This window comes from Trichechus manatus, unplaced genomic scaffold (assembly GCF_000243295.1).
Source record: "Trichechus manatus latirostris isolate Lorelei unplaced genomic scaffold, TriManLat1.0 scaffold00076, whole genome shotgun sequence".
Taxonomy (NCBI): domain Eukaryota; kingdom Metazoa; phylum Chordata; class Mammalia; order Sirenia; family Trichechidae; genus Trichechus; species Trichechus manatus.
The window spans coordinates 8,062,396-8,074,284 of record NW_004444012.1 but is presented as its reverse complement, the minus strand read 5'-3'; the positions used below and the strand labels follow the sequence as shown (position 1 = coordinate 8,074,284).

At 41.1% G+C, this 11,889-nt stretch overlaps 1 protein-coding gene across 2 annotated transcripts in view; it reads left to right on the top strand.

Annotated features, from left to right (window-relative positions):
• GPR176 (G protein-coupled receptor 176) overlaps window positions 1-11,889 on the top strand; it is a 132,157-nt gene that overhangs the window by 110,962 nt on the left and 9,306 nt on the right. Inside the window, exons 3-4 of one of the 2 annotated variants that reach the window (XM_004380616.2) lie at window positions 8,540-8,595; window positions 9,206-9,397. In XM_004380616.2, the coding sequence (XP_004380673.1) occupies window positions 8,540-8,595; window positions 9,206-9,397 (248 nt within the window). Of the gene's footprint in view, window positions 1-8,539; window positions 8,596-9,144; window positions 9,398-11,889 lie in introns of both variants that reach the window. The other variant, XM_004380615.2, reaches the window with a different exon arrangement.

Below are 11,889 nucleotides of genomic sequence, written 5' to 3'. Positions count from 1 at the left end.
CTCTTTTTTGAGTGTTGTTTGCTTCGTATATTTTTTTCCATCCTTTGAGTTTTAGGTTGTTTGTGTCTTTAAGGTGTGTCTTTTGAAGGCAGCATATAGACGGATCGTATTTTTTTATCCATTCTTCCACTCTCTGTCTCTGTATTGGTCCATTTAGTCCATTTACATTCAGCGTAATTATTGATAGTTATGAGTTTAGTGCTGTCATTTTGATGTCTTTTTTTGTGTGTTGTTGACAGTTTCTTTGTTCTACTTAATTTTCTGTGATGAGCGTTTTTCTTTATGCATTTTCATCTTTTTCATTGTTGATTTTGTATTTGCTGAGTCTTTATATTTTTCTAGTTTTTTATTTTGACTCGTACGATTGTTAGTTTCCTTTGTGGTTACCTTAATATTTACCCCTATTTTTCTAAGTTTATACCAGTCTTTTATTTCTTTATATTGCCTTGACTTCATCTCCATATGAAAAATCTATGTGTATGTTTTCTTAGTCTCTCTTTTTTGTTTTAATGTCATCACCTTTTACATATTGTCATCTATTTCGCTATTTCAGTGTTTTAGCTTTGATTTTTTTTTGTGACTTCCCTGTCTGGGTTGATATCTGGTTGCTCTGTCCTGAGTTCTAGTCGTAGGTTGTTATCTGATGTTACTGATTTTCTAACTGGAGGACTCCTTTTAGTATTTCTTGTAATTTTGGTTTGGTTTTTGCAAATTTCCTAAACTTCTGTTTATCTGGAAATGCCCTAATTTCACCATCATATTTGAGAGGCAGTTTTGCTGGCTATATAATTCTTGGCTGGCAGTTTTTTTCCCTCAAGGCTTTATATATGTCATCCCATTGCCTTCTTGCCTGCATGGTTTCTGCTGAGTAGTCCAAGCTTATTCTTACTGACTCTCCTTTGTAGATGACTTTTCATTTATCGCTAGCTGCCTTAAAATTCTCTCTTTATCTTTGATTTTAGCAAGTTTGATTATAATATGTCTTGGTGACTTTCTTTTGGGATCTGCCTTATGTGGGGTTCGATGAGCATCTTGGATAGATTTCTTGTCATCTTTCACGATATCAGGGAAGTTTTCTGCCAACAAATCTTCAACAATTCTCTCTGTATTTTCTGTTATCGCCCCGTTCTGGTACTCCAATCACTCGTAGGTTATTCCTCTAGATAGAGTCCCACATAATTCTTAGTGTTTCTTCATTTTTTAAAATCCTTTTGTCTGATTTTTCCTCACATAAGTTGGTGTCAAGTGCTTTATCTTCAGTCTCACTAATTCTGCCTTCCATTGCCTCAATTCTGCTCCTATGACTTTCTACTGAGTTGTCTAATTCTGACATTTTATTGTTAATCTTCTGAATTTCTGATTGCTGTCTCTCTATGGATTCTTGCAGCCTGTTAAATCTGTCATTATGCTCTTCTCTAATCTTTTTAATTTCCTCTGTTGAATTTTCTGCATTTTGGTTAATTTCCTTCCTAATTTCTCGAAGAGTTCTGTATATTAATCTTTTGTATTCTGCCTCCGGTAATTCCCAGAAATTTTCATCTTCTGGAAAATTTCTAGATTCTTTATTTTGGGAGCTTGCTGAAGCCATCATGAATTGCCTCTTTATGTGATTTGATATTGACTGTTGTCTCTGAGACATCAATAAGTTATTATATTTATTTATTTTATGTTTGCTTACTCTGTCCTAACTTCTTGTTTTGTTTTGATATGCACAGATGGGCTGCTCATATGAACTAGTTTGATTATTGGCACCTTTGAAGCTCCAGTGTTCTGTCACCAGGTGGTTAGATCTGTTACTAGGTATGTGAGCTCAGGAGTCTGCCCACTCCTCCTGTATGGATTCAGCTCAGGTGCTCAGGTAGATAGTCACCATGTGTGTGGTGTAGGCTCTCACTTACAGTCCTAGACAGACATGGGTGATAGGTGTAGGCACAGGCATCTGGCTGCAGCAGGGGGACACACTCTGAGCAAGGCAGGGGGCTGATGGCCACCCCTGAGTGTCCAGGAGGAAGGCATGTTCCTGTTCCCTAGAGCACGTAGGTGGGTGAGTTTTGCAGCTGGACTATGAGCAGCTAATGCTGTTGGACTAGGGGGCACGTCTTATTCATTGGCCTCTATCGTAGGTGGCTAGGTGGCGTGGGTGGAGCCACCAGTCCTCAGGCCCCTGAGGTGTGTAGTTGAAGACCCTGCTTAATGGGGAAAGCAGTGTCAGATGTCAAGAACCTGGCACTTCACAGCTGAAACAGTTGAAGTTAGAGTTCCATTATATACCCTTTTGTACTGTGGTAATGAGGGCCTATGCTGTTGAAATGGGCCCACACAAGTATACATAGGAGTAAAGGCACTCAAAGTCCGTGGATTCCTTATGCCTGTGCCTAGGCAAAGGAGCTGTGCCTACCCTGAGTTCCTGGCTTAGGGGAGTGAGCAGTTTATTCTTTTCCCATTTGTTAATTTGTTCACTCGCCATGACAGGGAGAATGGCTCTGGTTGTGTGCTGGATCCCACTTCCGGTCAAGGGGACTCTGCAGTTGCTGAAGCCTGACATGGACCCAGTGCAGAGCAGGGAGTGGGGAGGTAAATGGGAGAGAGGTTTTTCCCTAAGGAGGGTGTTTTTGATCTGTGCGGTAAGCCGTACACAAGTACTTATCTTTTGCCAATCTAGGGCTTCTTCTTACTGGTTTTGGGTGGCCGTGTAGACTCTCTGGTGCTGAATCTCTCCTTGTGTGGAAAACGCGCCTCCTGAGGACCACCGCTTGCCTGCCTCACTGCTTGCCCATGAGCTGATCAGGCCTGAAGGGCTCAGGCTCTTGCCGGGTCAGGTCTGGCAACTCCTCGCTGCTTCCGAACCGTCTCTCCCTCCCCCTGCCACTCAGTCTGGTTCCTCATCTCTGCCTTTGATGTTCAGGGCTCCCAGATTGCCATACGTAATCAATTCACTTGTTTTTTGGGGTCTTTGTTTTAAGAGGGTCCACCGGAAGTGTCTTGACTCCTCTGCCATCTTGGCTCCACCTCTTCACATTATTTTTAAAACATTTTTAGCTGCAAACTGAAACCAAGAAGAAATCAAAAATGTCATCCTACACTAAGTAGTTGTCAGTTCTTCATTTCTTTTACTATGGGCTTAGTATTTCTTAATTTGCTTAGACTTTCTTCTTGCATCGCATGGTGTTTGCTGAGTGTAGAGGTTCCTTTGCCTTTCTACTCCTTACTGGATTCTGATTCCCTTTGGCCCGCCTCTTGGTACAGTATGTCCTCTTAGCTTCTTCATTGTAGTTCAGCATTGTCTAACTTGGCATTTTCTTTTTTCAAGTTTCAGTGTTTAGAACGTTCTGGGTGGTTTGTTATATTTCTTAAAAAGCATTGTCAGTGATCCTTTTACTACCATAAGTCTTGGGGGAAGCTGGTAATTTTTAAAGGGAAAGGTATCTGCATTTCTCAGGATTCACAGACACACTTTTTTCCAGAATTCTCCAAAATGTATTTCTCATTTTGCTTATTAGTCTCCTTAGCACACCAGGATTGTGGCTGTCAAAGATATAAAGTCTATAAACCAGTTAAAAAGGACAGCCACAGCCAAAACTTTGCAGAAGCAAAATTAGTTAGAAAAAATATTTGACTGGATAGTTCCTAATAATCTGTGAAGTGCTAAATGTGAGTTGTAGTTAATTCTACAAAGTATAATATCAGTTATTTTTTGACTATGAAGTATGCTGTGTAACTCTTTATTTGTATTTTGGACTAGGAGAATGGCAGAGTTATAGCAGTCCCAGGGAGAATAGGTTTGTATCAATGCTATCACCCTCTGCCTCTCATGCCCCTTTCGACTGTATGTGCTGTGAGTCTGTAATAATTGTGCCATGGTGTCCACATCTCTGGCACTGAGTATTATTGTGGAATCCAGCATTAGAAAGTTTAATGGAAATACACAGAGAGGAAGAGTGGGTACAGAGGCCAAATCATTTCTAAGGGGGATTAGGTGATTTAAAAATTGATCTCTTAAGTAAAAAGTATCTAGAGGTTGAAGAACTTTTTACTTAAATGTATAGTGAGATACCTTTAGTGTGCCTTGTAAACCATCTGAAGTGCTAATGAGATTAAATGATCAAATGTATAATTTAATTGCTTTATTGTTGTATATGTATTTGTGTGTGTACATGTGCTTGTGTATACTTGTGTGCTTATAAATCTATATATGTATATACATACATATATATTTATATATACATGTGTACACAGGCACACACATTATATCCTTTTATGTGTGATCAATTCAGATAGTGAATGTGGATGCTCCTCTCCTAATATTTTGGTCCAATTTCTATTCTTAGAGCCAAATGGGTCAGTTTTAAGTGAGGAGAGAAAGGAGTGGTTTAGAGAATGTGAAGAAGATAAGCTTCTTTAGTTTCAGATTCATAATAGCAAAAGGCTCCGGATGCTGCCTAGAGTCTGCTGAGTAAACGGGGGTAAAGTGTAATTATGTTGTTCTTGTTATGTGCCGTCAAGTCGGTTCTGACTCACGGCAACCCTATAGGACAGAGTAGAACTGCCCCATAGGGTTTCCAGGGAGCAGCTGGTGGATTCGAAGTGCCGACCTTTTGGTTTAGCAGCCAAGCTTTTAACCACTGCGCCACCAGGGCTCCAAGTGTAATTACAGCAGTCTCAATTTTTTTGATACTAAATCACTGAAAACAGGTGTGAACATACTAATTAAGTGTTCATTATATGGCTGATACATTTTCTAAGATGACATCTCTGATACTCTGTCCTACAGCCAGAAATTTTGATCTCGAGTTATTATTATATTTTACCAACACACATACTGCTAATGTATGATTTTTTTTTTAAACAATAGAAAAGCATACTGGGATGGTTAATGTTAATAATGTGTCAACTTGGCTAGGCCCTGATTCTCAGAGGCTTGCCAGACATTATGTAATCATCCTCCATTTTGTAATCCAATATGAGCAGCCAATCAGTTGGAAGGGGCATTTCCTTGGGGGTGTGGCCTGCATCCAGTATATATGGATGTTCTGGCAAAGCTCATGCTCTCTCTCCATCCTGCATTTCTCTCATCATCCTGTGACCTCCAGTTCTTGGGATGTGAGAAGCCTTCAGCCTGCTGCTGGACTTGCAGATTTTGGATATGCCAATTCCTGCAACCCTGTGAGCCAGCAGCCTGCCACCTGGCCTGCAGATTTTGGGTGCATCAGCCCCTGCATCCACATGAGTCAGGAGACACCTCCAGCCCGCTGCCTGGCCCATGGTTTTGGGACTTTACAACCTCCACAATTGTGTGAGCGATTTCCTAGAAATAAATCTCTGTGTATATATTTATATATACACTTCACTGTTTTCCTCCTCTAGAGAACCCAGCCTAGACATATGCCTAACAAAATAAAGAGGTAGAGGGAAAGATAGGAGAGTAGAGTATGAGAGTAATGGTGGAAATTAGTTTTAGTTAAATTCCAAGAGAAACTATATCTTGGTTCATCTAGTGCTGCTATAACAGAAATACTACAAGTGGATGGTTTTAACAAAGAGTTTATTTTCTCACAGTCCAGTAGGCTACAAGTCCAAATTCAGGGCGTGAGCTCCAGGGGAACGCTTTCTCTGTCAGCTCTGGAGGAAGGTCCGTGTCATCAGTCTTCCCTTGGTCTGGGAGTTTCTCTGCACAGGAACCTCAGGTCCAAAAGATGCACTCTTCTCCTGGCACTGCTTTCTTGGTGGTATGAGGTTCCCATGTCTCTCTGCTCGCTTATCTCTTTTATATCTCAAAAGAGATTGGCTTAAGATACTATCTAATCTTGTAGACCTCATCAACATAATGGCCGCTAATCCATTTTATTACATCATAGTGATAGAGTTTACAACACATAGGGAAATCACATTAGCTGATAAAATGGTAGATAATCATACAATACTGGGAATCGTGACCTAACCAAGTTGATAGATATTTTTTGGGGACACATTTCAATCCATGACAAACTACTATGTAGATGAGCGACTCCTGACCCATAGCCTGCCTCCTCCTTTGTAATGGGTTTTCCTATTTGTTCTGTTACCCAAGAGTTTTGTTCAGCATAACCTACCCAAATTATGAAGATTAACAGCGATGAAAGAAAATACTTTATCACAAGGAAGAGTTGTATTTATGGAAAGTCACTCAGTAGATTGGAGATGCTCCCAATTTTGACAACTGAAGATACTGTAACATGTACATTCTCTACATGGCAAATTTCTTCAAGTGGGCTATTGCATTATTAGACGGTTACCAGATTTAAAGCCCTGTGTGCAGAACTAAAGTGAGGAAAAATGCTTCAGCGAGACTGTAATCTGTGCTTCAGTGGAAAAAGGCCAGAAAAAAAAAATCCCAAATCAGTGGAGCATCAAATACATCATTACTGTTCAGCCTGTCTCCTTGTGACAGGACAGTGTGATGAGGCCTGAGGTGGGAGTATCAGATAAACAACTCTCACACGGATTAAATGTATATATATAAATGAACTGCTAGGTCTAAGCTCACCAAGTCAGCATAGAAATGTGAAGAAAGTTTGGTAGAGAATTCTCTGAATCAGCTGGTCTCCATGTGTACACCTGGCGGCTCGTTTTTCTACCTTGCCTGGCAGATACAGTTGATCCTTATTATTCGTGGATCCTGTATTTGTGAATTCACCTACTTGCTAAAATTTATCTCTAACCCCCAGATCAATCCTTGTGGAGCTTTCGTGGTTGTTCACAGACATGCGCAGAGTGGCGAAAAATTTAAGTTGCCTGATGCATGTGTTGCCAGCCGAGGTCAAACAGGGTGACACTCTTGCCTTCTTGTTTCAGTGAGAAACACTATAAACAAGTGTCCTTTTTACGGTCTATTTAGTGCCACATTTTTCCCACTTGTGTACTCTTTGTTGATGATTTCACTGTTTAAAATGGTCCCAAGCACAGTGCTGAAGTGTTCTCTCGTGCTCTAAGCCCAAGAAGGCTTTGGTGTGCCTCACAGAGACAGTACGCATTTGAGATAAGCTTAGTTCAGGCACGAGTCACAGTGCTTTTGGCTGGAAGTACGATGCTGATGAATCGACAACATATTTTAAACGGAAGCACACATGGAACCAGGGCCTGTGTGGATCGGTTGACAGGAATGTGAGCAGAGGCTCACTGACTCTGGAGGCAGAAGCCTGTGTGATGATTTCACCAGTGATGTTTCTGAAATTTTGTTCTGGATGCGACTGTTACGCATGGAGGCTCCCGGTCCCATCCCTTGCACTCTGATTCAGTACGTCTGGGATGGTAATTCTGATGCATCGCGAGGATAGAGAACTACTGACTTAGACTGTCCGCAAGTGGCATACATACTCTAAAGGGGGGTATCTTACTGAGGGACTTCCAATTATTGCTTGTCTCCTGATTTTACAGATTCATTAATTCAGCAAATATTTATCCAGTGCCTACTCTGTGCCAGATGCTGAGCTAGGCAGTGGGATTCTCACAGTGAACAGGATTGACATGGTTTTCGCCCTCATGAAGTAGGGAGAAAATAAGTAAAAAAATTAAAAATTATATAAGAACTGTGAAGGACACAGCAGGATACTATAATGGAGAATAATGGGGGCAAGGAGAATAAAGAATATTTAAAATAAAAAGATAATTATGGATAGTCACTTTGAGGAGGCAGCATTTAAACAAAGACGTGTATTAAAAGGAAGCAGACGTATGAAGAGCATGCTAGGCAGTATGAAAAGCTTGTGCAAAGGCACTGAGGCAGGAACAACCTTGATGTGCTTCAAGAACAGAAAGAAGGCCAAGGTGGCTGTGCCCCACAAGCCAGGGGAAGAGAGGTGTGAGATTAGTCAGGTAAGCGTTAGGTCATGGCCCCTTGGGGGCCGTGGTAAGGCGTAATGGATTTAGAGTGGGTGGGGAATCAAAAGTTTAGTTGGACATAGGAGTCCGGAGTTGAGAGAAGAAGCCTAGATTGGGACATGAGTATGGGAGTTATTAGCGTATTGATGGAAGCCACGGGAATGGGTAGTCTAACCCAGGGAGAGGCTTTAGAGAGAGAATACAGGTGAGCCTAGAGAAGGAGACCCAGGGCAGGTGGTAGGGAGAGTGGGAGGAGGTAGGAGGAAGACTAGGAGATCGTGGGCTCACGGAAGCCACTAGCAGAGAATGTTCAGAGAGGGAGGGTGCGATTGTGTCATTGCCGCTGAAAGGTCTAGAACAGCCCTGTCCAGTACAGCAGCCACTAGCTGCAAGTGGCTATTGAACACTTGAAACGTGACTAGTCCAAAGTGAGATGTATTCTAAGTGTAAAATGAAATGCATACCAGATTTTGAAGATCTAGTACAAAAATGAATGTAAAATATCTCATTAATGTTTTTTAGTAATGATTACATGTTGATATGATCGTATTTGGAAAAATTGGATTAAATAAAATATGTTACCAAAATCTCACCTGTTTCGTTGTACTGTACTTTTTAAAAATATGGCTATTAGAAAATTTAAAATTACGTATGTGACCTGCATTGTATTTCTGTTGCACAGTTTGACGATGTGGAGGTCATTAGCAGCCTTGATAAGAGTGGACTGCCTGAGATTAAGTAATACCTAGCAGATTGTTTAAGGAGCCCTGGTGGAGTTAACTTAGCTGCTAAACCGAAAGAGTGGTGGTTTTAACCCACCAGCGGCTCTGGGGTAGAAAGACCTGGCGATCTCTTCTTGTAAAGATCCCGAACAAAACAAAACCGAACAAAAACCAAACCTGTTGCCTTTGAGTTGATTCCAATTCAAGAGTTCTATCTACTCTGTCACGTAGGGTCGCTATGAGTCAAAAATCAACTCTATGGCACCCAGTATCAACAACAGGAGACTGTTCATACTCAGATAAGGCTGAATCATGTGACATAATAGTATTATGCCTAAAATTAAAAAACAAAATTCATCACCACATCTTCTAGACTTTTTGATGTGTACATAAGTGATTTAATAATTTCACATAAATTGAGATATATAATATGTACATATTTAAATAAAATCCTTTGAAATCAGCTCTCAAAGGTGGTTTTAAATTTTTTTAACTGTATTTTCTTTCTTTTTTGTCTTTTTATTAAAAAAAAAAAATTTTTTTTTTTTTTTGCATACCTGGCCAGGAAACTTCACGGTGTTATGGTCAACTTGCCGCACAACGGTGTTCAAATCTGTCACCAACAGGTTCATTAAAAACCTGGCCTGCTCGGGGATTTGTGCCAACCTGGTCTGTGTGCCCTTCGACATCGTCCTCAGCACCAGCCCTCACTGCTGCTGGTGGATCTACACCATGCTCTTCTGCAAGATCGTCAAATTTTTGCACAAAGTCTTCTGTTCCGTGACTATCCTCAGCTTCCCTGCCATTGCTTTGGACAGGTAAGATCAAGTAGCCAGGGGCTCTGCCCCTTCCTTCCTCCATCCCTCCCTCCCTCTCTCCCTTTTTCCCTCCCTGCCTCCCATCCTTCCTTCCTCCCTCTCTTTCTTCCTTCTTCCCTCCCTCCTTCCCTCCCTCCTTCCCACCCTCCTTCCCTTTCTTCTTTCCTGTGTATTGAAAAATGAGCATCATGAAGCAAATGGGGAGTAGTCAGTGTTCTGCACACTGGTTTTTAGTCAGCTTGTGGTCAGCAGAAAGAGAATGAATGGCTAAAGCAGATGCTTCACAAACACAGGCTGATGTACCAGCAGCCACAGAAAACAGGACCCCTGAGGAAAGCCCTGGGGATGGGGGGAGACCTCCTGAGGGTGCTGGGGCAGAGCTACTGGATCACGCTGCGGTTTCAGCTTGCTTGGAATTGGTGAGATTCACACTGCAGTTTGTAGTAGATTGCTCATCTGATTTGGTAACTCTGCAATTAGGCCTCCTCGATGCAGGATGAAAACATTTCTGGGAGAACAAAGGCATGAACCAGTGATTATTCAATGCCTAAACACTCCAGTGGGACCTGGCCAGATAACACCAGAATTCCTCTGGAGGATTTATTTCCAAGGCCTCCCATTGTGGTGGTTTCCTTTTCTTGCGCTCTTTAAAAGGATGTTCACTTGGAAATGATATCTTATAGCCTTGCTACTTTATGTTTATGTTTATTTATATATATTACGTTGTTGTTATTGTTAGGTACTGTTGAGTTGGCCACAACTCACAGCGACCTTGTAGATAGCAGAGAAGTGCTGCCCGGTCCTGCACAGTCCTCATAATCACTGCTGTGTTTGAGCCCATTGTTGCAGTTGCTGTGTCAGTCCATCTCGTTGAGGGGCTTCCTTTTTTTCACTGACCCTCTACTTTACCAAACATGATGTCCTTCTCCAGCAATTGGTCCCTCCTGATGCCATGTCCAAAGTACGCCAGACAAAGTCTCACCATCCTTACCTCTAAGGCGCATTCTGGCTGTCCTTCCAAGACAGATTTGTTCCTTCTTCTTGCAGTCCATGGTATATTCGATATTCTTTGCCAACACCACAATTCGGATGCGTCAATTCTTCTTCGGTCCAGCTTTCATGTGCGCGTGAGGCGACTGAACATACCATAGTTTGGGTCAGGCACACCTTAGTCCTCAAAGTGACACCTTTACTTTTTAACACCTTAAAGAGGTCTTTTGCAGCATATTCGCCCAATGCAATACATCATTTGATTTCTTGACATCTGCTTCCGGGGGCATTGATTGTTGATACAAGGAGAATGAAATCCTTGACAACTTCAGTCTTTTCGCCGTCTGTCAGTTGGTCCTACTGTGGTGGCTTGGGTGATGCTGGAAGCTGTACCACTGGTATCTCAAATACCAGTAGAGTTACGCAGGGTGGACAGGTTTTAGTGGAGCTTCCAGACTAAGACAGACTAAGACAAAGGCCTGGCAATCTGCTTCCGAAAATTAGCCAATGAAAATCTTATTGATATATATTATTATATGTTATATATAATATATAAACGTTTACACATTTTATATTATTATATATTATGTATCATCATATGAAGGAGGCTTGGTGGTGCAGTGGTTAAGTGCTGAGCTGCTCATCGAAAGGTTGGTGGTTAGAACCCACCAGCTGTTCTGCCCGAGAAAGATGTGTCATTCTGCTTTAATAAAGATTACAGCCATGGAAATTCTGTTGGGCAGTTATACTGTGTCCTATAGAGTTGCTATGAGTTGCAATCAACTCGATGGCAATGGGTATTATTATATAAAAATTATATCTATATTATGTATTTGTACATTTATATAACTTTATGTTAAGCGTAAAGATCACAGTAATCAACAGCTTTCTGCCTTTCCTCCGTAGTCACGGGTACTTTATGAACACAGTTTAAATGATAATAGACTTTAGACAATAGAATTAAATAAGCAAACAAGAATTGAAAAGTATTTTATACCCCTTGGTACTTTTGATTTTAAGATTTACAGAAAGGAAATATTGCTGAAGAGAAAGTTTTAGAAAGAATCACATGATCATCTCAGTCAACACAGAAAAGACATTTGACAAAGTCCAACACCCATTCCTGATAAAAATTCTCAATAAAATACGAATTAAAGGGAAATTCCTCAACAAAATAAAGGGGATTTATACAAAACCAACAGCCAACATCATTCTCAATGGTGAGAGACCGGAAGCATTCCCCTTGAGAACGGAAACCAGACAAGGATGCCCTTTATCACCAGTGTTATTCAACATCGTGCTGGAAGTCCTAGCTAGGGCAGTAAGGCAAGAAAAAGAAATAAAGAACATCCAAATTGGTAAGGAAGAGGAAGAACTATTCCTATTCGAAGATGATATGATCCTGTACATAGAAAACCCCAAAGAATCCACAAGAAAGCTACAAGAACTAATAGAAGATTTCAATGAAGTGGCAGGATGCAAGATTAACATACAAAAATCAG